This window comes from Tachysurus fulvidraco, chromosome 10, assembly GCF_022655615.1.
Source record: "Tachysurus fulvidraco isolate hzauxx_2018 chromosome 10, HZAU_PFXX_2.0, whole genome shotgun sequence".
Classification (NCBI taxonomy): Eukaryota; Metazoa; Chordata; class Actinopteri; order Siluriformes; family Bagridae; genus Tachysurus; species Tachysurus fulvidraco.
The window spans coordinates 18,781,235-18,806,726 of record NC_062527.1 but is presented as its reverse complement, the minus strand read 5'-3'; the positions used below and the strand labels follow the sequence as shown (position 1 = coordinate 18,806,726).

At 38.5% G+C, this 25,492-nt stretch overlaps 1 protein-coding gene across 4 annotated transcripts in view; it reads left to right on the top strand.

The window, feature by feature from the left end:
• The window catches only part of LOC113658012 (zinc fingers and homeoboxes protein 2-like), a 42,539-nt gene extending 28,487 nt beyond the window's left edge, over positions 1–14,052 (top strand). For all 4 annotated transcript variants that reach the window (XM_027170176.2, XM_047819445.1, XM_027170177.2 and 1 more), the window contains 2 exons: positions 9,333–12,363; positions 13,349–14,052. In XM_027170176.2, coding sequence (XP_027025977.1) covers positions 9,566–12,331 — 2,766 coding nt within the window. In that variant the 5' untranslated portion in view covers positions 9,333–9,565 and the 3' untranslated portion in view covers positions 12,332–12,363; positions 13,349–14,052. The remainder of the gene's footprint in view (positions 1–9,332; positions 12,364–13,348) is intronic.
• The last annotated feature ends 11,440 nt before the right edge of the window (positions 14,053–25,492 follow it).

Below are 25,492 nucleotides of genomic sequence, written 5' to 3'. Positions count from 1 at the left end.
TCACACACCATCGAAAAGGCTTTGGCCTTGTCACAAAATTCACACATGTAAATCTTAACGTTTAAATATTTCTTACAGCACTTTTCCCTCTGCGGGTCTTGTTTAATGTTTTCTTTGAGGACGTGTCGGTTTATTTAGAATATTTTACTTCATTTTGTCACATTTAAAATTCATTCTTCACATATTCCAACTTTGGATTTGGGGTCAGAGCACAGGGTCAGCCATGATACAGCACCACTGGAGCAGTTAGGGTTAAGGGCCTTGCTCAAGGGCCCAACAGTGGCAGCTTGGCAGTGCTGGGGCTTGAACCCTGATCAACAACCTAGAGCCTTAACCACTTGAGCCACCACTGCCCCTAACATTGGGTGCAATTTTAAGGGACGATGGACTAACCTGTTTTCTAATATTTCTATTATTGCGTGACAGGAAAGGGTTAACTTCTAGCCGGTTCTTTTGAGCGATAATACTGTAATAATTCAGCCACATTACGGAGAATGAAATGTTTATGCTTTGGTTAGAGGCTTGTTTGTGTGTTTCAACCGTCTGTAATATTCACAAGTGTAAATGCCATTACACTCCTAATGTATAACTAATGATCTGCTGTGCAGCCTGAGATCTTCACCACCAAAACTGCACTGGTAGTGGAGGTGTGTGTGTGTGTGTGTGTGTGTGTGTGTGTGTGTGTGTGTGTGTGTGTGTGTGTGTGTATATGTGTTTGTGTGTGTGTAGGCGTGTGTGTGTGTGTGTGTGTAGGTGTGTGTGTATGCGTATGTGTGTGTGTGTGTGTGTGTGTGTGTGTTTGTGTATGTACGTGTGTGTGTAGGTGTGTGTGTGTGTGTGTGTGTGTGTGTGTGTGTGTGTGTGTGTGTGTGTTTGTATGTGTGTGTTTGTGTATGTGTGTGTATGTATATGCGTGTGCGTGCGTGCGTGTGTGTGTGTGTGTGTGTGCCATCATTGTTGCTCTTTAAGCTTTTTCCCATCCATTCTTTGCACAGACGTGCTTCGAGTTTTTTTTCCTGCGTGAATTTTAAACACAGCCCCATCTGCAGTGCTTAATCAATCGGATCAATAATCAACAGCGAGCTCATCTCGAGTGGCTTTCTATTCGACGTCTGAAAAGGATGCCGATCCAATCACACGAGAGGTTTGCACATGGTTACCAAGGCAACTAGTCGAGTGTCCCGTTCTACACTCGAGTCTTCTCGTCAGGGGATTCACCCCAAATCTGCCATTAGACTCTGATTATTCTAATGAGGCTCCGTTACCGAGCAGAAAACGGCAAACCACAGCGCCGGGCTTCCGGTCCTGCATCAGCGTCACTGCTCTTTCACAGAGCCCAGGGATTTGTACACTCATTCAGAGGAGCTTCATGCTGTGTGTGTGTGTGTGTGTGTGTGTGTGTGTGTGTGTGTGTGTGTGTGTGTGTGTGTGTGTGTGTGTGTGTGTGTGTGTGTGTGTGTGTGTGTGTGTGTGTGTGTACGCACCTGTTGTGCTACAACTACAGTCTACTATAGTCTCTCTCTTTTGATCTGTTTCTATTTATCTCTCTTCTCTATCCCTCTCTTTTTCTCTCTTTTGTACTCAATCCTTCTTTCTTCTTCTTTTTCTCATCTGTCTCTTTCTTTCTTCCTCAATCCATCTGTCTCTCTCATTCTAGTTCTCTGTCTTCCTCTCTTAATCTGTCTCTTTATCTCCCCATCTGTCTCTCTTCTTCCTTTCTCTATCCCTTCCTCTCTTGATTTGTCTCTTGCTATCTATCCCTCTGTCTCCCTGTTGAATTATCAGTCTTGCTCTTACTCTTATCTCTTTGCCTTTTTCTCTCCCTCTGATGATCTCTCTCTCTATCTCTCTCTCTCTCTCTCTCTCTCTCTCTCTCTCTCTCTCTCTCTCTCTCTCTCTCTCTCTGTCTCTCGCTGTGTGGTTCGGAGTATTAAAGCAATTACGCCTATTGTCTCTGCAGAACTGATAAGGTATTAAAGACCTCTGTGATAAGATTTAAATTAATTCTGGGCTTATTCAGATTCAGTTATCCTGCCTTGAGGAACACGGTTCCCTTTATCATTTTTTTTTTCTTCTGACTTGTCAGTCTCTCATTCTCTTTTCTTTCCTTTCCACTTGATCTGTAACCTACACACACACACGCACACACACGGCTTTATCTCGTGATCCCATCAGTAAAACTACCTTTAAGCTCACTCAGAGGCCTTTTGCCATTAAGGACATCACTCTAAAGTGCCGTTGAACAATGAACTCATCACCTCATCACCTCACTTGTCTCAGAAACCGGACGTCCCGCAGTGTCAGAGCAGACCAGTGTGTCTCTCTCTGGGACAAACTTCAGTGCATGAAGAATGAGTTCTAGCAGTTAGGTGAGACATCAGGGAGTGAAATCATTTTTAATAATCAAATATCTGTAAGAATTAATGAACAGATATTCGGTTAATTGCCAAGAGACTGGAAAATAATTTTTAATGTGCCGTAATCAAGAATGTTTTTTTTTTCTTCTTCTTCTACTCTTTCCTTCTGTTAGAGGTGGCACATATGTTCATTTGCTTGACAGACGTTATGTTGAGAAATAATGAAGCGAAATATTAAAGGCACAGCAGCAACTCGACTGAACGGGTCAGTATTTTAACCCAGAGCTCTGCCGTAGTAGCGTACACGCTCAAAATGCCAAAGAGTTTAAAAATGATAATCTTATTATGGTCAATCTGTCAGTTTAGATAATAACTGCACGAACCATTTACCTCGTTTTGTCGGGTAGTTCGTTTAAATACAGGAGACTGAAGCTAAAGACTGAGGCACGTGAAGTTAGCTGCGTCAGAGAACAGCACAACACACACTGAAGAAAGCGCTTCCACACTCATCCACATCTCAGCTCACTATCGAGTTCTCCCAGAGGTTTTTTTTTTAACTGTGATTGTTACAGCCAAAAATTTCCAAAATTTTGCCGCAACTTGTTTGAGATTTGTGCCTTTTTTCCCTGAAAAAAAAAAACAACAACTTGAATTGGTGAAATTACAAGCACTGGATTTCTCTTTTAAACTCCAGTGAAGACACACACGTAATCACCTTTATGAGAGCTGTACTCAGGAACGGAACAGGGCTTGTCTCGACTCAAATTTGTGGAAAATCCATCAGAGTTTTATACAGATCTACAATCCTGGAGGATCTGACACACACACACACACACACACACATATACATATATACACACACACACACACACACATACATACATTTATACACACACACACACACACACACACACACATATATACACACACACATACATATATACACACAGACACACACACACACACATATACACACACACACACACACACATACATTTACACACATACACACACATACATATATACACACAGACACACACACACACACACACACACATACATTTACACACACACACACATCACATACATATACACACACACATACACACACACACATATATACATATATACACACAGACACACACACACACACACACATACAATTACACATACACACATATACATATACACACACGCACACACATATACACACACACACACACACATATATATATATACACACACACATATACATATATACACACAGACACACACACACACACATACAATTACACACACACACATATATACACACACACAAACACACATACACACACACACATACATACACACACACATATACACACAAACACACGATTGGCTAGTGTCATTGTGATTAACAGCAGAGTGTGAGACACCACAACCACAAGTCTTCCCTCTCTAAACTCACACAGGTGTCGATCTCTCGGCGAATGCTCATTTGTAGTCCCTGTAGTTTACGACTTTTAAAAGCGTTCCACTAAACATTGGAAATGGATTTTCTCTTTTATCGTAAAAAGCTTTCTATCTGCCTTTCTACTCCTCTAAATACTTTTTTATCCATTCCTGCACAGTGCTGGTTCTCTCTACATCAGAATATTATTTACTCCTTGTATTATTATTATATGTTATATTATTTACTTGTATTCACATTTTTTTCCACTGCCGTCAAATGGACAGAGGGTAGAACGAATACCGAATAAATAACATCCAAACAGCCACACACTCTCCTGGTTTTTCCATCACAGACAGAGATGCTGATTTTGATACAACACAACAGGGCAGGAGTTTTTTTTTTTTTTTTTTTTTTTTTACACATGTACATTTGTAAAGGTCCAGATCCTTGTGTAATCGCTTAACCAGTAATGATTGTGCCAGTAAATTAGTCTCATCAATTTGAAATGATTACTTTGTGTTTCATACCGGTGTTTCATGTTAGCTCTTTGGACCAACGCCACGGACACGGAACAGATGAGACATCTGTTTGATTCAAAATGCAGAATAAATGCATACTTCTCCATCCAAATGTCATTGAACATGTTTTTGTCATTGACTTTTTTTTTCCACACTCGAACAGTCTGTGAAAACTCTTCTCAGTGCTGCCTTCAGATTAGAGATTTCTATAAATCACACAAAACTCACAACCTTCCAATCAGTAGTCCAACTCCTTAAACCCTGAGATTCCACATCATCTGTTATCCATGGGTCCTGAATCAGAATCAGAAAGAGCTTTATTGCCAGGCATGTTTTCGCATGCAAGGAATTAGTTTTAGTGACAGAAGCTTGACGGTGTAACAGAATGACATATACTATATAGGCATAATTGTATGTACACATGTACAGGTTGAAATGTGCAATTGAAATATACATATACAGATATATGCAATTTGTATGCACAGATGTGCAAGTGTGAAAACGTGCAATTGAAGTATTCGATATATACAATGTGTATGTACAAGTGTGCAATTGTGAAATGAACAATTGAAGTAAACCGTATAGACAATTTGTATGTACAGTTGTGCAAGTATGAAATGTGCAATGAAATGTGTGTTAGAATATTTCTATAGTGCTTTTAACAATTCACATTCTATCAAAGCAGCTTTCCATTAATATAGAAACACACTAAATAAGTTTAAAGATTAAAATTAAATGACTGTCTCTAGCACCTATTTCTAATAAGCAAGCATCCTCGTTTGGGTGAAATTGAACAGGAAATGCTAGGATGTCAATGTAAATAATGTCCTTTCTACAACAGATTATAATTAAACAACCAAGAGTTCCTGAGCAACTAATGGGTCTGATTAGAAAAATTCTGATAATCCGGGTGATTTACATTTACCTTATGTTAAGGGCCTTGCTCAAGGGCCCAGGAGTGGCAGTGATGGGATTTGAACTAATGACCATACAGTCCGTATTTCAATGTGTTAATGAGCTATAACTTCCCCCAGACAAAACCTTATACTCTCTGTATGTCCCAGCATGTTAAGAAACTGAGATCAGACATGATTCAAGGTTGAGGTCAGACAAGAGGTTTAAGGTTACAGGACTTTATCAAAGGCCCAGCAGTGGTAGGTTGGTAGTCCTGGGACCTGAACCCCCAACCATCTGACCAGTAACCTAGTGCCTTATCCCGTGGTCCATTAGTGCCCAGTCCCTACTGGTCCGTCTCTAGTGCTGTATCTTTAATCGTAAGAAATGTATACTGTATTTTTTCTTTGTCTTTGTCTCTGCTCTAAAGACAATGGACTCACATCCTGCTGCATGACGGTGTTGAGAGCATTTTCCTTGTTGTGTATATATAAACATTTAGTATCTGATTTACAGCTGCTTACACGTTTGACGCGAGTGATTCATAATCCATTACGAGCGTAGTTGAGGGTTATGTGCATTGGCTCTAATGGCACCGTTTGAATGCTGCTGCCTTTTTCAAGTCATTGTAATATATAATTTATAATTCAGCCCATCTATTCATGCTGATCATATGACATGGTTCTAAAGCCTCAATCAGAGCATTGTTAGGGGCTTTTCTTATCCATGTGATAAACTCTGCAGGATTCCTTGATTGTTATGCCATTTAGCTATTGTAACTCATTATTTTTCAACAATGAATCTATGAAAATATACATTTAGCCATTTAAATATGTGTTAATCCATTTTAGGGAACGTGTTTTCTTTTTTTTCCCCCAGACTTCATTTTCTTTGCTGAAAATGGCTAGATTTTGCTATGGAAATGAGTAACGGGGTTGAACTGATGATTTATTTTTAAATTTTTGATGAAATTTTTTACATTTTTTATTTTAACTTTATATATCTTATCGGTCAGTATTATTGAAATTAAAGGGGGGAAATATTGAGTGCAATTACTTTTCTGTTCTGGGGATCTTTAGGAAATTCAGATGATGTAGCATCCTGTTGAACATGGGACCTGTAAAAAGATTGTGCATATTCATTCATTCATTCATTCATTCATTCATTTTCTACCGCTTATCCGAACTTCTTGGGTCACGGGGAGCCTGTGCCTATCTCAGGCATCATCGGGCATCAAGGCAGGATACACCCTAGCTGGAGTGCCAACCCATCGCAGGGCGCACACACACACTCTCATTCACTCATGCAATGATTGTGCATATCTGTAAATAAAATGTATATTTTACATAAAAATAGAAGGAAAATGAATGGGAAATGATGCTATGATACATTGCTTTAAACATGAATGCAGAAAAGATAAAAAAAAAATACATAATAAAAAAAATATTTTTTTATTTATTTGTTTGGTTGATCTGTATTTTCTTTTCTCTATTGAAAGTATTTTGTTAGTCATGTTCTTTTCTTTCTTTCTTTTTTTTAACTCAAACTTCAAGGGCAAAAAAATGCAAAAAAGCTCATTATGTGAAAATCAGTCAGGAAACTTGTTAGCAAAAGTTTGGTGTCTGAATTTGGTTGAAAAAAAATAAAGGAAAAAAAAAAGCAATGCCATAGCAAAAAGAGTAACGCTAATTAACCTTTAGCTCTCGACGTCCCTGTGAGCTTGTAGGGGACGTCACCACCGTACAAGCTGTTCCAACATTTAACATTGATTCCGTGTTTCTAAATCACCCTGTATTTTTTTTTTCCTCTCAGCTTCGTTGGTCTTACTGTGATCTTTATAATTAGTGATGTAAGCTTGTTCAAACAAACTGGTGTGTAACAGTTCATCAGTGACAGCAGCGGTCAGTTTTGCATAGACTTCCTCACTTATGGATGAGTTGCCATGGCAATGGCATGGTTCTGACAGCTACAGTAAAGTGTTTGGGCCAAATGGATATTTGAACTGCTATACTTCATACATTAAGAATTGAGTAGTACAATCAGTTGTCTTTTAGTCCATTTCGAATTTAAAATACATCGCAGCAGAGATGTCTGTTGTACAATTTAGATTCATTTACACACAAGAAGAAAAAACTAAGAACACTGATTGATTGTAACCAGCAAGCACGTTCAGGGCCATTACTTGGTGTGTGTGTTTATGTGTGTGTTTATGTATGTGTGTCTGATTCAATTAATTATCTTTCTTTTTTTTTAATGAATATGCAAACACGTTTTTGGTGGTTCAGTCTTTAAGGAGTGCATAGTGTGAGTTGGGGACAGAAGACGACTCATGCATGTTTCATTACGATGGGCTCATCACCTCGGTGATGCCAGCCCGTACCCCCGTCACTCACTAACCGGAACGGATCATTACTCTCTCTCCTGCTTTCTTTCTCTTTCTCTGACACACACAAACACACACACACACTCGCTCACACGTACGGACCCGTCTGCGCTCCGCTGGGCGGCTGTGAGTGTGTTTCTAATTAGCACCTGAGAGAGAGGCGGAGTCATTAATATGCAGCGCAGAGGTCACACTGCTCTGCCGTTGCCATAACAACAGCATGGATATGAAGTCAGGCTTCATATTTTAACATATTAATACTCTGAAAGAGAGCAGCAGTTTATTTAATTTAGAGAAGAGCATGTACATGAACCCGATCCGGATCAGGACGGTAAAATTCACCCTGACTTTTGCGACCGTGACGGCAGCACATTGAGTAAAGGGTCTGAGATTTTTTAGACATGCTGTATTGCGGAGTGTGATAGATAGATAGATAGATAGATAGATAGATAGATAGATAGATAGATAGATAGATAGATAGATAGATGGATAGATAGATAGATGGAAAGATGGATAGATGGATAGATGGATAGATGGATGGATAGAAACTACAGCGATCCATCAATCAAGTTGTGGCACAATGTAAAATGGTTGATGGATTTTTGATTTTGGGGCAGTGTAGACACATAGATGCCCTGAAGAGTAGCCTGCATTTACATTAACACCATCTTTAGACACATCTGCCACTTGGAGGATTGCTCAATGAGGCTTGAATAGCTGGAGGCCAGAAAATCAATGTTCATGTGGTAGTCGGGAAAGAACTGAAACGTGCAGTTGTTAAGGAAAAAAGGCTTAAAGGGTTTCTGAAGGGTGAAGATGGAGGAAGATTTACTGTATTAGATTCTGACATGGTTGTTTAGATTTTTGCCATGTTGTACATTTTATGTTGTTGTCCAAACTACTGAGTGGCCATACATTTGAATTAAGAGCTGGTTCCTAATGTCAGTCTATCCTACTGCTCCATTTGACCTGATGTATTGCCTAGTCTTTAAACAAATGTGTGGCAATTGTGGATTAGGTGAGATCCCTTTGTTTAATAGGTAATTGTGGAACACTGGCCATCAGAATGAGTGTCTGGAAAAAATGCCTGGTCAGATTTGCAACTTTAATTCTGTATGTTTCACGTACTTTTTGTATGTTTTCATATTTCATAAGTGCCCATAAGTTCTTTTTACATAAGATTTGCCGTAAAGCAGAAAAGATCTGGCTTCATTCATTATCCAGAGAAAAGTTTATATGACATGGTTCCCCTGTTTCTCTGTTAAGGCTTTATCAAGGCATTAGAAAAAAAGCTTTGTGACTGTAAAAACAGACTGATGAGCTAATTTGTGATGTAGCATTTAAGGCTAGGTTTAGACTGAGAAAATCCATTCATTTAAATGTATTCTTTCTTTCTTTCTTTCTTTCTTTCTCCTTCACTGTCTATCTGCTGCTGGTAATAAATCTTGTATTCTGGGAGATGTGTTGGCCTGCTCTGTGGAATGCTTAAACTTGTGGACCCCTCCAGCAAACCCATAGACCTCCCTCACTCTGGGCTGCCATTCCTGTTTTGTTTACTTCTGTTTTTCACCTAACAGAGACTGTTAGGATAATAACTATGAACCAATGTAATAATGTTTACTTTACATTAATTTGGATTATTGTTGCCCAAAGTGCAGCCTTACAAATAATTAGTAAAAAGAACATATTTTAGTCTTTTAATAGTTTATTCAAATGTTCTATATTCTTTCATTGTTTGTGCACAGGTGAGTCCTGGCTAATGATGTCCTATGAAGCTCTGCACTGGAGCTGATGTTCCCGATCAGCGGAGGACTCCGGAGGCAAGGCTGGGTGACTCCGGAGCGGACTGAGGAACTGCAGAGACCCGCTCCTGTACCGGGAATCCACTCTGATCACCTCGATCCCTTCCTCCTTCCCTTTACAATCCCTGCAATCTCCTCTGTCAGGCTTAACCCTGAACCATATTAGTGCAGTTACCATGTCCAGCCGAAGAAAGTCCTTCACTCCCTGCATGGTCTCTGTTACTGATGTGGAAATGGGTGGCCATATGGAAATGGCTACCGTGGACAACGAATTGGTGGAGAACAGACCATCTTCTCGGCAGCTCTTAGACATGCATCAAGATTCAAGGCAATGTATGGCTGAGGAGGATGAGGAGGTTCATGTGGAAGGGGCAGGAGATAAGATGGAAGAGAAGTCCTCCACCCCACAGATACAACAGAGTAGGGGCTACCAGTGTAAGTACTGCTCCTTCTCTACCCAGAATCTCAGCGACTTCAAAGAGCATGTGTACTCCACGCACCCCAATGTCATTCTGAACCCCCTGTACCTGTGTGCTGTCTGCAACTTCAGCACCAAGAAATTTGACTCTCTCACAGAACACAATGAAACAGAGCATCCAGGTCAGAGTAATTTCAAGTTCAAACGGATCAAACTTGACAATCAGACTGTTCTAGAGCAAACCATTGAGAATGAAGATGACTCAATCTCTCCAGAATCTAAGCTTATGCAAGATAATGATGATGCCTTTGAATTTTTACCCTCGTGCCCATCAACAGTGCAGAATGTTGAAGATGCAATCTTTAAAAATGCAAATGAGGCAGAGAGTAATTTAGATCATCTGTTGTTAAAGGATCAGATCACGGCAGTGAATGTAAATGGAACAATCATTATCCCTGAGCCCATGATGCTAGAGGGGCTCTCCCATGTCATGCCTCTTTTGCAGCGCCCCCCGAACCTGAGCTCCATTCCAACAATTGCTGTTCCTCTGAACACTAGCAAGTACAATCCGTTATTGGACACCAACTCTACACTTATTACATCCTTCAACAAATTCCCTTATCCAACTCATGCAGAACTTTCCTGGCTCACTGCTGCTTCCAAGCACCCTGAAGAGCAGATCAAGGTGTGGTTCACTACCCAGCGGCTCAAACAGGGGATCACCTGGTCACCTGAAGAAGTAGAAGAAGCCCGCAAGAAGATGTTTAATGGCTGCATGCCTCCTGTTCACCACACATTCACCGTTTTGCCTACGCCTGTGAGCGAACCAGTTGCCACCAGCCAGTCTTTTGCACCAGCAGTGTCCTGCCATGTTTCTGGACAGTCCACCCAGTTACTTGCTACCACTGCAACTGGAACTTCTGGTGCCTGTACGACTGTCACTGTGACAACAGTTACTAATATGCATAATCTTAAGCGCCCTTTGGGAACATCATTGGTGGCCCAGGATGTAAAGCGCCCCATGATTCCCACAGATGAACTCAAAGAAAAGCTACGCATGGCACCTCCACCAGTCCCACCCCTATCCATGGCTCCTCCTCCTGTACCCCTAGACAGTAAGAGATCCATGCTCCCACCTTTGATTACAACAGACATGAAACGACCTGTCGTTACCCCTTATGCTTTGCCCAAGGGGAAAATGCCAATGGTCTTTCCACTGGCAGCCCCTAAAGATAAAATACCCATGGCCCCCCCTCCATTGCTACCCAGAGATAGACTACCTATGGTTCCCCTAGTTTCAGCTGATATTAAGAGGTGTACAGTTCCTCAGCAAATGAGAAATCAAGCTTCTGCCTTTTCTGTCATTTCTAAAGAGAAACTGTCACTTTTACCTACTGACGTAAGCTTACCCATGGTGCCCAAATTGGTGACTTCTCAAGTGAAGAGACCACCAATCATTCAGACTGCACGGGCCCCACCTGTTGCCCCAAACATGATCCCCACTTTCTCTCTGGAGAGTAAACCACTAGAGCCATCAGTGGAGCAAAAGCCCACACGCTCAGAGAGTCGACCCACAGAGAGTCAGAATGGCAATAATAGAGTCCCCTGTGGGGATGGTAAAAAATGGTTTTCTGATCAGAGTGCACTGGCCCATAATGGTTTACGGCACTTAAATAATAATTTTGCTCCAAAGGAGCGTCCAAAAACAGTCCCAACCCAGTTCCCTCTCCTGGAAAGACTGAAGGGGAAAACTGCTGAGCAGCTAAAGGTTTTAGAAGAGAGTTTTCAGAGGAATAGTTTCCCATCACATAATGAGGTTGACCACATTGCAATCACCACAAGACTCTCCAGAGAGGAGATTGACAGCTGGTTCTCAGAAAGAAGAGCCCTTCGAGACAACTTGGAAAAAGCCCTTCTAAACTCCATGGGGTCCAAGAGGACTGACATTGCAGAGAGAAGATCACTTTCACAGCACCAGCATGCTTTGATAAATGGAGTTTACAAACAAGGTGGGCTACCCATCTGCCCTCTGCCTCCCATTATTGCCCCCACCTCGTCATCTGTGCCTATGGATAGGAAGTCCCTAAACCTTCTTAAAGATGTCTTTGTCCAAACACGGTGGCCTTCTCCCGAAGAATACAGTTATCTGGAGGCACAGACAGGTTTGGCTCGTACCGACATTGTCAGATGGTTTAAAGACAGCCGTCTGTCTCTGCGCAGTGGAACTGTAGAGTGGAAGGAGCTGTTCCACAAGCTAAGTGGCAGCGAGTCGAATGGCCGGCTGATCTCAGATCAGCTGTGCAATGTCACTCTGCCAAGCCAGAAGACGCCTACAGCAGAGTGCGCCAAACTAAGCAGCCAAGAGATCAAAGAGTGGTTCAACAACTCACTGGGCCAGCGTGGGCCCATGGTGGGGCGGAACGGAGGTCAGAATGGAGGCAGTGTGGAGAAGTGTGGAGGCTGGATAGAAGAAGCAGTGGGGACTAAGATGGCATCACGAGAGCTGGTCTCAGACACAGATTAGGGCGCAAGAACAAGATGGGCAGGAAAAGAGGGGTAAGTCTGATCAAATTTTCTTATGCTTTTCTGGTCTGGTGATTATACAGACCGAGGGGACACAATAGACCGCTCCTCATCAAAGGATTTGGCTGTTGCCATGGAGATTTGGAATAGAGGACTGGAACCCAGGTTGGGCTCTTTGATGTTGTTCCGTTAAGAAAAACAAAGCTGTGCAGCAGGGAATTGAGACATACTGAGATGTTGCTATGCAAATAGTGCAGACGTGACAGTTAACTACAGTATACTATCAGAGAGATAGAGGACGGTAAAGAAGAATAAAATATCTGTTTGTAGCATGAACTAGTTTCTTTGTTCTTCGAAAGTATATCCATTGCAAAGTTTGCATTAGTAGTACGACGGCTTGTCATAAAAAATATTTCAAAAATCTTTTTCAAGCTCATGAGCTATTTGAACCCGGTTACTTTATATCATTCCTATTATATCTACAAATTTAAAATTCTATGATTCTGTGCTGTAACTTAAAACGCATTGCTCACATGCTACACTGTCTAGGTTAGGTCAGTGGTTGATTGTAAGAAGCTAGTTTGGTAGATTTAAATAAGTGTATACTGTTGGTATCGTTGAATAACTTTGTTAAACTTGGCCAAGTATTTGTAGATATGCTCAAAGGCACAGCTCTTGCTATTCTGATGGTATTGAGTTTTAAAAAAAAAGTTGTTTTTTTTGTTTTGTTTTTTTAAATTATGAACATAAATATAGATTTAAGAAGAAAAAAAGACCGGAGCTAAAATGTCATACTCTGCAGAATAAGTGGTGGCAATGTAATTTCAAGCTCTTTTGATGATCCAATTACTTGTTAATGTGGCAGAGTAACTAAAGTCTCCCAAGCAGCTTGAGTTTGTTCATACAGGTAGCGCAAGCGTCAGCATGAAATTCCTTTTGGGGTTCATCAGCAGTCTGGTGTAGACAGTAACTCAGACTGTCAGAGTGCTAATGATGGCTTTGTTCCAATTCTCCACAGGTAGGAACTGCTGCCGCTGTCATTTTGCACAGAAATGGATGAAAAAAAAAGAAGAAGAACAAGAGAGGTCTACTCTGAGATGTATTTTTGGAACCAGTGATTTTGCTCTTGCCCTTTTCCACTGCACCAGGTAGCACATGGCACCAGAAAGAAGCAGAAGGTGCCTGGTCATAGCGTGTTGTCCTGATCTGCAGTGATGATTGTGAATCCCTACTTGGTGCTTCAGGTGGTTTGAAGCAGTGATGGACGGGGTGAATGCATGGAGGAGATTAAGACCATCGAGTGCCAAAGCTGGATTTGCTGCATAACTACTCTTTACGAAAAAGGTTCTTGTAAATATTTTTTTTTCTGTACTGCTACAGATTTGTACAATTTTGCCGGGAACTTTTGTTACATTTTATAATGGGAGTGAGAGGGCCCCCAGATTTTGCTCTAGCTGGTCCTTTCAGTGGACACGTTCTACATTTTTTGTAACAACACCATGCACCACTACAGGCATTGGCAATATATCAAATGGATGTTCATTACAGTTTGTCTTTGGAGGGACTTCTTCAAATCAGTGCATTTACTGACTGTTTCAAGGTGCTGTTAAACTTTCTGGATATTACATGCCGTTGCTTTTGCTATATTTACAGTTCTTACAGCGTGATATTTTGCAACAACAGTTTAAAAAAAAAAAAAAAAAAAAAAAAAAAGGACAAAAATCACATTGCTGTTAAACAAACCGGTGGACAAATCTGCAAATCTGTTTTGTCCTGTACAGGAAAAGAAAACACTCACTCGCCAGCGTTTATCTGTGATAGTTCAACTCCGACTGTAGAAACAATTAACCCGGTACCAGATACACTTTCCATATTTACTGCTTCTGTAATGTCAGTGTCACATATATTAGAAATACTGTACTTATACCAAGGTCCTGCTTACTACTCTCCAAAAGACAGATGTTGTCTGCTGTAATCCAATAAAACACAGCCTACCTAAAAAAAAAAAATTTTGTGGAAGTTGTATCTCTTTGAACCAAATGTTCTGAATATAATAAGATACTTTTTTAAGCACTGTTTCGTGGTTTGTCCAGCATCCAAGGATACTGTGCTTTCAACCATGCTGCCCAGTTCCGTTTCCCAACCCAGCCACTGAGGGGTTCATGCTCAGTGCTGGTCCCAATCCCGGATAAATCGGGAGGGTTGACACAAGACGTTCATTATGCGTAAAACCTGTGCCAAAACAATTGTGCTGATTGGTTTGTCCGCTTTGCAACCTCAAACAGGGAGAAGTTAATGTACTTAAGCACAGTTTCCTAATGCCACATACACCTGATCTGATCTCAGTTTTTAAGGACATCACAAGCTAAATGAAGTGTATTGGGAGTTAGGAAACTATGGAACTCTACAGAGATGAGAGTTCCCAAGACTGGAGAAAGATTGAGAAACCCAGAGTTAATGTTGAAGATTACTTGTGCTTTGCAACATCTTGACCAGGGGTCATTAACTTGGGAGTGCAAGTCTGGACGCAGACCCAGAAAGTTTTTTTGGTGGACCCGATTCAATTACAGAAACCGATTGAAAAACTGCAGTTCAATGACTCTGGCTTTACAAATCACAAACCATTACCAGTTTCTGTAGTAAATCCTCTATTGTGTTTTATTGCACTGGTCAAACTTGCTAACAAGAATCGCTATTATATGATAAAACTTAACCAGTTTCAATGATCTTTTTCATAGCCATAAGCATTCATCTGATCTGTTGCCTGCGTTCGGTCAGGTTAGTTGTTTAGTCAGACCTTTTCTTTCCCAGGTAAGCAAAACAGGCAAAAGAAAGCTTGATTGATCAAAACAGGCATCTTCTTTCATTGCTCCATAGTGCAGTTCTGATGTTCATGTGCACATTGTAAGCACTCTTGGTTGTCTTACCAGCAAGCTGTAATGCACTGTTTGTTCTGATACCTTTATATCATAGTCAGTATTAGACTTCACTCCCCACTTCGATCACCTGGCCTTGGGTGGACATGACCATGTTGCACGTTCAACAGTTCAACAGACTTTAGGTAGGTACAGTACTAACCACTGAATAGCGGGAACAACCCACAAGTAAAAGTGCAACTTTTTCCTGATTCTAAATCATGAACCTCAAGAACTTTCTGTTCACTGGCTGTCTAATATATCTCACCCCTTTGTAACAAGTGCATCAGTTTTGTTCACATAGTGTAGAATAAAAGTATTTGCTTGTCACCTATACATTACAGCACAGTGAAATTACCAACTTTGGAGGTTGGGGTCAGAACGCATGGTCAAACATGATACGACACCACTGGAGCAGTGTTTTATCCAATCTAATACATTAATTTGAACTATTTAACCTAAATTAGCTGATCAGGCCAGAGAATAGGTATAGGACAAGAAACATAAGTTCATTTAATAGACTTATGGAGGTTTTTTGCATTTTATTAACCTTTAGTGATCTGAAAGAAGTTGACGATAAAAACTGAATGTTTAAAAATGACTGGAAAAAGAATGTATGTGTTTTTTTTTTTTTCTATACATTATATTCAAAATGAAAGTCGCTTATTGCACTGGTCAAACTTGCTAACAAGAATCGCTATTATATGATATAACTTAACCAATTTAAATGATCTTTTTCATAGCCATAAGCATTAATCTGATCTGTTGCCTGCGTTCGGTCAGGTTAGTTGTTTAGCCAGACCTTTTTGTAAGCAAGAAATGTTATGTTTCCGGACCCTTATCAATTTTTGATTCGCCTGCTGATAAGGTTTGGTTTTGATGTCTTAAAATTAGCCAAGAATAACATTTACTGAGTAGTAAAGAAATTTCTCTGACTTGCTTGTTAGTCTGCATGGATGACTATGTGGATTGTTGCGCTTTTTCTTATCTATTCTGAGCCTTTATCTATCACATGTGTGTATTACAGATCATCTTGATTGTGTCCACATACATTTAAAAGCATTATTTGATGCATTTGTCTTATGCCTGATGCTTTTGGTGTGTTTTATTGCAAGGCCCAGCATCTCAAGTCACCTCTCACGTTTGTCAGCAGGTGTTGACGTCATGAGAAAATATGTGTATAGCTATAGTTGTGTCATGCCTCCTGAGAATTTCACTGGAAAATAGAAAAGAATAGAGCTAGAGTGCCTGGCAGACATTAAGTTTGGCACAAGAGTAAAAATTGATTTTGAATGTCAAATTCCCATAGAGTTTTCATCTTGGCCCAAAAAAGCAGCCCTCGAATATCCGAATGGTACTAGAGCGTGGTTATTGGGGCAGAATACAGAAATCAAACAGTGGGAGAATTTATTTTTTGCAGATTTACAGTGTGGTACAGAGAGTAACAGAGCAGCCAGCGCCAGAATCCGAGCTTATCCAGAGTGTATTGCTAAATACTTTATGGAAGAGCCAGTCTCTGTTTCGCACTGCTCACACTCTGCATGCTGGAAGTGTTTTTGTTTTTTTTGTTTTTTTTTTGGGAAACACTCCACAATCTTCTTTATCAGGATGATCAGAGAACTCAATGAAACAATAGCTCAGTGTACTCCATCTGCTTTGGTGTGTGTGTACATGCACCAGGGAGCAAGAGAAAGAATTCCAACCTCCTCCACCCCACACAGACCTTCACACGGATGAATCGACTGCAGTTTCTTACTCAAAACACACCCAACAGACATCAGTATCTATCTCTATTCTGTGAATGTAATCCTAATTAAACGTATCTGCTCGTCTACCTAATGTCACAAAGAATGGTCTATAGTCTGCTTTTAAAAGACCATCTGAATAAAGGATAAAGTTTTATAGCTGGCCCATTTTGGCACTCTGCCTGTTACTAAGCAATGAAGGCCAGCTATAAGAGAACGTGTTTATAAGTCACATCAAATTATTTTCTTTTTCTTTTCAGCTTATGGGAGGAATAATGTATCATAATACACTGTTTTCAATTAACTCTTTGGATTTTGGATCATTGTGGGATAATTAAGTGGGTGTGGCCTCCAATATCATGGAGTCTGTTATACTGTGTGATATTTTGATTAACCTCAAGTGCTCCCTGAGGTTGTAGAAATGAGACCATGTCCTGTTAGCGCTATGTGTGTCAATCCGGAGGCGGGGTTTATCACTTCTTTAATTTTATTACATTTGTGGAATTGGAGCCATTCTACCGTTATAAAAGCTTTTATATTTATTATTGCTTTATTATTATTAGCTTGTTTGACCAGTCACGGTATAAATTTAAAAAAGAACAGTAAGTCTTAAATAATGTGAGTATGTGTATTGTAATAAAAAGAGTTGTTAATATAGACATTTTCAATAAATAGCCATAGCTGATATTAAATATTTTTTGTACGTTTAAATAATGTCTTATATATGGTTTGAGAGTCTCTGCCCTATAGGTTCAGCAACAGCTGGTGTGGAACCTGTTGTACACTTTGTTAATAACGCTTCCTAATGAAACTGGATCAAAACCAACCAACTGTTTACTTTTAACCAATCGTACAAACTCATTTTCTCTGGGTTAATTTAAAAAAAAATGTGTGGGAGAAACATATCAGAAAAAGGTTTGACTTGCAGCAGTGACTCACTTCACCAACAATCAGAGCATTTTGTTCGTGGACACACTCCTACTCCATGATTTTGATTTGGACGAAAGCAAACGCAAAGGGCAATTCCTTTTAAATGTCAGCAGAAAAACTTCACATAAATAGAGTTTATATTTAACTTGGTTGTACTAGTCGTACATGTAATGGTCACTACCATGTGAGCTGTACTGTCTGATTGGCTAGGTTTCTCATTAATGTATGCTTGTGTGCTGTTATTGGAAAATAATTAATAACCGGGTGGATGAAGCACAATTCAAAGAGAATTTACTGCTAATACCCCATGCAGATTTGTTCTTTCATACCATAATCATTTGTGTACATTGAACCTTTGAATACAATGAATACACTGATTACAATTCCTATAAATTTTATTTTTTTAAGTGTTTATAATTGTATTTAATGTTGTAGAACCAACCAATTTCAAACCATTCCTAAACAATTCCTTAAACTTAGTCAGTAACAACCTTGAGGTAGGTGATAGCTAGTCAAAGTAACAGACACATAAACACCCTGCTTCACACTGCTTTCATTGGCTTGCTTTCTTCCCATAGTGCATCCTGGTGCCGTCTCTTTCCCAGGTAAGCAAAACACAGGGAAAAGAAAGCTTGATTGATCAAAACAGGCATCTTCTTTCATTGCTCCATCGTGCAGTTCTGATGTTCATGTGCACATTGTAAGCACTCTTGATTGTCTTACCAGCAAGCTGTAATGCACTGTGTTCTGATACCTTTATATCATAGTCAGTATTAGACTTCACTCCCCACTTCGATCACCTGGCCTTGGGTGGACATGACCATGTTGTGCGTTCAACAGTTGTTCTTCCTTGGAGACTTTAGTTAGGTGCAGTACTAAGCACTGAATAGCGGGAACAACCCACAAGTAAAAGTGCAACTTTTTCCTGATTCTAAATCATGAACCTCAAGAACTTTCTGTTCACTGGCTGTCCAATATATCCCACCCCTTTGTAACAAGTGCATCAGTCTTGTTCACATAGTGTAGAATAAAAGTTGGAGGTTGGGGTCAGAACGCATGGTCAAACATGATACGACACCACTGGAGCAGTGAGGGTTAAGAGCCTTGTTTAAGCACCCAACAGTTGTAGCTTGGCAGTGCTGGGGCTTGATCACTGATCTGCTGATCAACAACCCAGAGCTTAACCACTTGAGCCACTACTGACACTATTTAATGGTTTTAATTGTTTTAATGTTTCACCTGATGTACAGACTTTACAATTTGAATATAGCTCTACATTCTCTCTTAATAAAAACATAGCCAAATACACATTTACTGCTAAGTCTGTGAGACATTTTCAAACGTCACATTCTTAATGCTGGAATTGCTGCGCTTCTTCTGTGATTTATTTTCATCTTCACGCTTGTGAATTTCAGGTATCTACAATTCAGTGCCTTTTTTCTGTGGCAAGCAACTGGCTTCGATTCCTGCCATCTTGAACTCAGCAATCCTGTTTGGATCCAGCGCAGTCTTGCATGATGCACTAAGCACGCTTCACCTGTTAAGACAAAAAAGTCATATAAACTTGGATGGACACAAAAGAAAAGAAACACATTCAACTATTTTTTGTGCAACCTGTGCACTCAGAGTTCCGGTTTCACAAATTCCAGGAAAGTGGCCTAATTGGACAAAGTAAATGTGAGGACAGCAGACCCTCCCGCTGCCCTCGTCCAAATGGTCCTGATTACAATTTGATGGTGGAGCAGATCTAGGAAACATTTGCATCTGGACATTAAGGCTACTGAATAGCAGATGTTTTCGAATGCTTGAGGGGTTGCACATATTGATCAGAGGTAGACATAGAGCGAAGCATGACATGCCAATTCCAGTGTAATAAAAGGTGACTACCTTTAGGATCGAATATCTCAAGACGCCAGACACTCAATATTTTTGTTTGTATCAGCTCAGAATACAGAAATGAGTTGTTATGTCACATATAGATAGAAGGGCAAAAATCTATGGGAACACCACATGTCCAACATGTGGAAAATAAACAAGTGAAAAATAGATGAATTATGTATTATAAATAAACAAACAAGTAAATAAACATATAATAACACCTACACATAGAAATAATAATTTAAAAAATCATTACACAAGTTGCTTAAAAAGTTTAATAAAAATTATTTAAATATCATGTTTAAAATCAAATCATTAAATTTAGTCTCAAAACATAAATAAATAAATATTATTAATAATAATAATAATTAAATAAATAAAATTATTTGAATAGAAATATATGGGGGGCACGGTGGCTTAGTGGTTAGCACGTTCGCCTCACACCTCCAGGTCCGGGGTTTGATTCCCGCCTCGGCCTTATGTGTGCGGAGTTTGCATGTTCTCCCCGTGCCTCGGGGGTTTCCTCTGGGTACTCCGGTTTCCTCCCCCGGTCCAAAGACATGCATGGTAGGTTGATTGGCACCTCTGGAAAATTGTCCGTAGTGTGTGTGTGTGTGTGTGCGCCCTGCGATGGGTTGGCACTCCGTCCAGGTTGTATCCTGCCTTGATGCCCAATGACGCCTGAGATAGGCACAGGCTCCCCGTGACCCGAGAAGTTCGGATAAGCGGTAGAAAATAAGTGAGTGAGAGTGAGTAAAAATGATGTCTGAATAAACCCTTATATATATATTTCCTAAAAACATTCACCTCTTTACAGAAGTTTTCAGAATGTTGATTTTCTTGATACTCAAAGTCATACGTTGATAAATCATGCTATTATTATCAGATTCTCTCATTTAGTCCTAACTCTGGATCTTAGTACTCGAGTAGCTGTATTAGTACTTTACTCATAAATTACCCAGTGCAGATTCCTATTCATGGCATGTGCCAAATTTTCCAGTAGTGCAGCTCAGCCACTGCAGTGCATCAGTTGCCACAGACATGTACTATCTAACTTCTTCCTTTATCATTCATCTTGATTACACTTAATTAAACAATAGTTTTTCACCAAATGTTTCATCAGACCTGTGTTTACTTTTGAATAACAGATTTAAATTGAATTAAATCCTTTATATAAAATCCCTATAAGCAATGATCATTTATATGATTTGAAAACCGATCAGTCGTGAGTCTCGTGTTTACATTTGTGATGAGCGCTTATGAGGATCAGCTAAAGTCTGGGTTTTCTAAATGATTTGAAGTTCACGGTATAGACTCATTAACTTGAATGAACGATCTTTGGTTGCAGGTTGGTGTGTAGGAACATCGACTTTACATTTCTACACCTTCAAGTATGACGCTGAACAAAACAAACTGAATGCTTGCTTTACATGTCAGTAAGATGCCATCTTGTGTGGTCCAAAGCCAGTAACTACTACAGGGTCCAGACCTTCTGGCATCAGTCTGAATCTCTGGCTTTGTGAGACTATATATATTGTTTACAAATACTTTATATGTAAAAATATCTCCATATGATATTTTCCATATAAAGTGATGTCACAGTGATCCAATCCTTCAACATTACAACATGACCCTTAACACCAACAAAACTTATTCTAGTTGCTTTTATTAACTCAGTTTTTTTCTTCCTTTTAATGTTTCGATAATATGAATGGAACATTATGTTTGCATGTGAACAATATTTGCATGGTTTGTGTCCCTCTGAGGTTATTCAAAGCAGAACAACTTGTTTTTCACACGCATTTGTCTACACCTTAAATTAAATCATTTAATTATTTTATGCTATAGGTCAGGGCCAGAAAAAGTGCACAGAAATTAAAGTAAAAGAGTTGCTATTTTTTTTTAAATATATTATTAATTTTTTTTTTTGCTAAATTTTTAAGTGTGCTATTTTTTTTAAAGCAAATATTTTTGATTTTCACATCAATTTAAGTTTGCTAATTGTGTTCATTTAACTCGATAATGTGAGAACTTTTACATTTTAATAATTTGCATGAAAACATTAAGAAATTACAAAAGGATCCATACACACGGTATCACTGCCTCTGTGTGAAATAACTTCTAGTCTTAGTTTATCCTTAAAACATTCAAACTTTTGAACTTTTAGCTGTGTAAAGTTTCAGGAACAGAGCTACGACACAATCTGGAACAGAGCAGACTGGCTTATTCCCACAGCGATGAGGAGATGAGGTTAGGAGTTTAGTATTACCAACATAGGAAAAACATACACAGACACGGCCAAAGAGAGTAGAGCGGAAGATAAATAACCAAAGAAAAAAGATTTGATCAAGAGAATCCTTAGAGGCAGAGTGAATGTACATTTTTGTCATATTTTTTAGTCATATTTATTTTATGTACAATATTGTATTTCACTTGGCATACACTTTCTTCTTTTTTACTTACTTTCTTTGGGTTTGTCAATAAAGCATAACACTTAAAATGACAAGCAGCTTTCACCACTTTGTCTGTCTATTTATTTATTTATTTATTTATTTATTTGTTTGTTTGTTTGTTTGTTTGTTTTAATTCACTGTATATTAGTGAAGCACAGGACTGATGACCTGGTGAACCAGTATCGATGTATCTATTGATACATACTTCAAAAGCACTCCTGTAATTCGCTCTGGATAAAACCATCTGCTAAATGCCAGAAATGTAAATGTGAAGATAAATGCAGGAGTATTACTTATTATTTATTTATTTATCTATCTATTTATTTATTTATTTACAGAGGAAGATGGACAGATTTTTTTTTTATTTCTGAGCCCCTATACTGGTGCATACATAAAATCAATCAATCAATCAATCAATCAATCAATCAATCAATCAATCAATCAATCAATCAATCAATCAATCAATCAATCAATCAATCAATCAATCAAACACAAAAGAGATGTTTTACATCAGGCAACCTGACAGCATGGCATCTTAACTGAGAACACACCAATGTCATTTGGTGTAAACTGACCACCACAGACATTTATCGTCTTCAGACTGTATAAATTATTATCTGATAATTATTATGTCGCTTTGTAGAAGCCAACATTCTGTTTTCCTATTTAAGCATAGACAAAAATTTATCAAGAGTAACTCCTCCTAGGGCTTTTGAGCCACATGCACCAAATTCAGATATGTTGTAGACCCTGGTCTGACGTTTGTTGCTATTACTTCCGGTACCGGGTCTCAAAGTGGCTTTTTTTCCCATAGACTCCCATTATAAAATTTGATAGGTTTATAACTCGGGAAGCTTTTGAACTATCTACACCAAACTCGGCCAGCTCCTTTAGGGTGATACTCTGAACAAAATTTTAAATTGGTGTACCGACTGGCCTTTTGGTTGTGCCCCAATATATGCAAAATCAAAAAACTTTTTACAACATGGACATGTGACATATCAAAACACTCAGAACAATGGGGAACTTCCTCAAGAGTATTCGGATGACGTCACATGCTCATCTCCACTTACCTCCAAATGTTTTGGCACCCTAGCTTTCTGTATACTTGCATCATCAAAGCCAACATCAAAGTTTGTCGCGACGAACTTTACAAATCTAATTTACATACAGTATGTTTCAGTACAAATAAAGACACATCCAAATAAAGACAAATTATTAGTTCCCATAGTCATTCTCAGCAAACTTATAATAATAATAATAATAATAATAATAATAATAATAATAATAATAATAATAATAATAATAATAATACAAAATTAAAAAATAAACATTTTCACTCATATTAATCTCAAGTTGATTCAACATGCTAAAAGAGAGACTGAGATTATATTTTTTATTATTAAAATAAGAAAAAAAGACACCTTTCAACAACAGTGGAAAAAAGGTGGTCTACCATGAACTATCTGTCTATCTATCTATCTATCTATCTATCTATCTATCTATCTATCTATCTATCTATCTATCTATCTATCTGTACATACATACACATAAGTTGCAGATGTTTTGCATATATATATATATATATATATATATATATATATATATATATATATATATATATATATATATATGCAAAACATCTGCAACTTACCTCATTAATTGAATCGCTTTTTGTAAGCAAATCACTCTTGTATGATTTTAATAAAGCACCTGCTCGGGTTCCAGAAACTTTATGCAAATTTTACTTCAGTCAAATCCAACCTTGTACCAGATCATGGCTTATTAATCATTTGAATTACTCTGAATACACTTATGAGTCTTATATTTAATGTTTCTAATATCAGAATAAGAAATATCTTCAAGTTTTTCTCTTGCTTATTGCATTCATGCTTAATTTACTTGATCTATCTTTTTCTTCTTGTTACAGTGTAGAAGGTTATAGGTTTATTTCTTCCTGTATTCATGCCGGTGTCATGTCGGCCATTTTATTTCACCCGAGCTAAGAAACTCAGACAGCTAAAGACATGTATTGTTTGGGGGCATTTTAGAAATAAGGAGCAAAACAATAGCTGTGCTATTATAGGCAAATGTGTCGTACATCACTGAGGTAATTTGCCTAAAAGCAAATAGGCTGCACCTCATGTCCCTGCCTCAGCCGTTTCTCAGCCATGTGCATAGCTGTAACGAATGTAATAAATCAGTAAGTAAAAAAAAAAGCCTACTACGTGGTTCTTTTTCCTCTTGCTGTGATGCCTGCTACTAAAATCACACGGCTGCTGTAGCTGAACAGTGGAGTAGAGATGAAAGCTGCAGTCCTGTCAGAACATTGAGGTTCACATTGTCTTGTGAATTAAATGTGACCAGATGGGAAAGTGTAAACTTTCCATTTTGTCAGAAATAAACTAGTTACTTTGCAAATTTAGAAAAATGTTAGAAGCAAGCTAGTTAAATCCACTCGAGTTTTATAAACAAACCCTGTTTCTTAATAATGATGATTATCTATATATGTATATTTTTATTTGTTTATTTACTTACACAAAATTACATATTTAAAAATAAATAAATAATATATGTACAGCAACAACATTTAGAATAATAATAATAATAATAATAATAATAATAGATAGATAGATAGATAGATAGATAGATAGATAGATAGATAGATAGATAGATAGATAGACAGACAGACAGATAGATAGATAGATAGATAGATAGATAGATAGATAGATAGATAGATAGATAGATAGATAGATAGATAGATAGATAGATAGATAGATTATTAATTGGATACAACACAAAAGATAACAGATATCAAAATAAAGTGGATATATTGATACAAATAGACACACAAATATTACACTGTACAAAACTACACATAATATACACAAAAAATATATTCATTTACAAATACACAAAATGTACCCAATATATAAACAGATGCAGTTTGTGTATGAAATGTCCTTCGGGTTGTAATGTACCCGATATTCACCTTTTAATGCATCACACATGATGACACCTGATTTTTTTATGTGAGTAATATGTGAACCATGATGTGTGCTACACATTTCCCTTTTTTAAATAGTGTGACTTTCGTGTTTCCAGCAGCTTTGTTTAAACAGTAACTTGCCCGTCATGTTTCTACAACCGTTATTCTTATATTAAAATTTTTATATTCATATTCAAATTCAGAATTATTTTAGACACTTATAGAGTGATACAGAAACACATACAGCGAAAG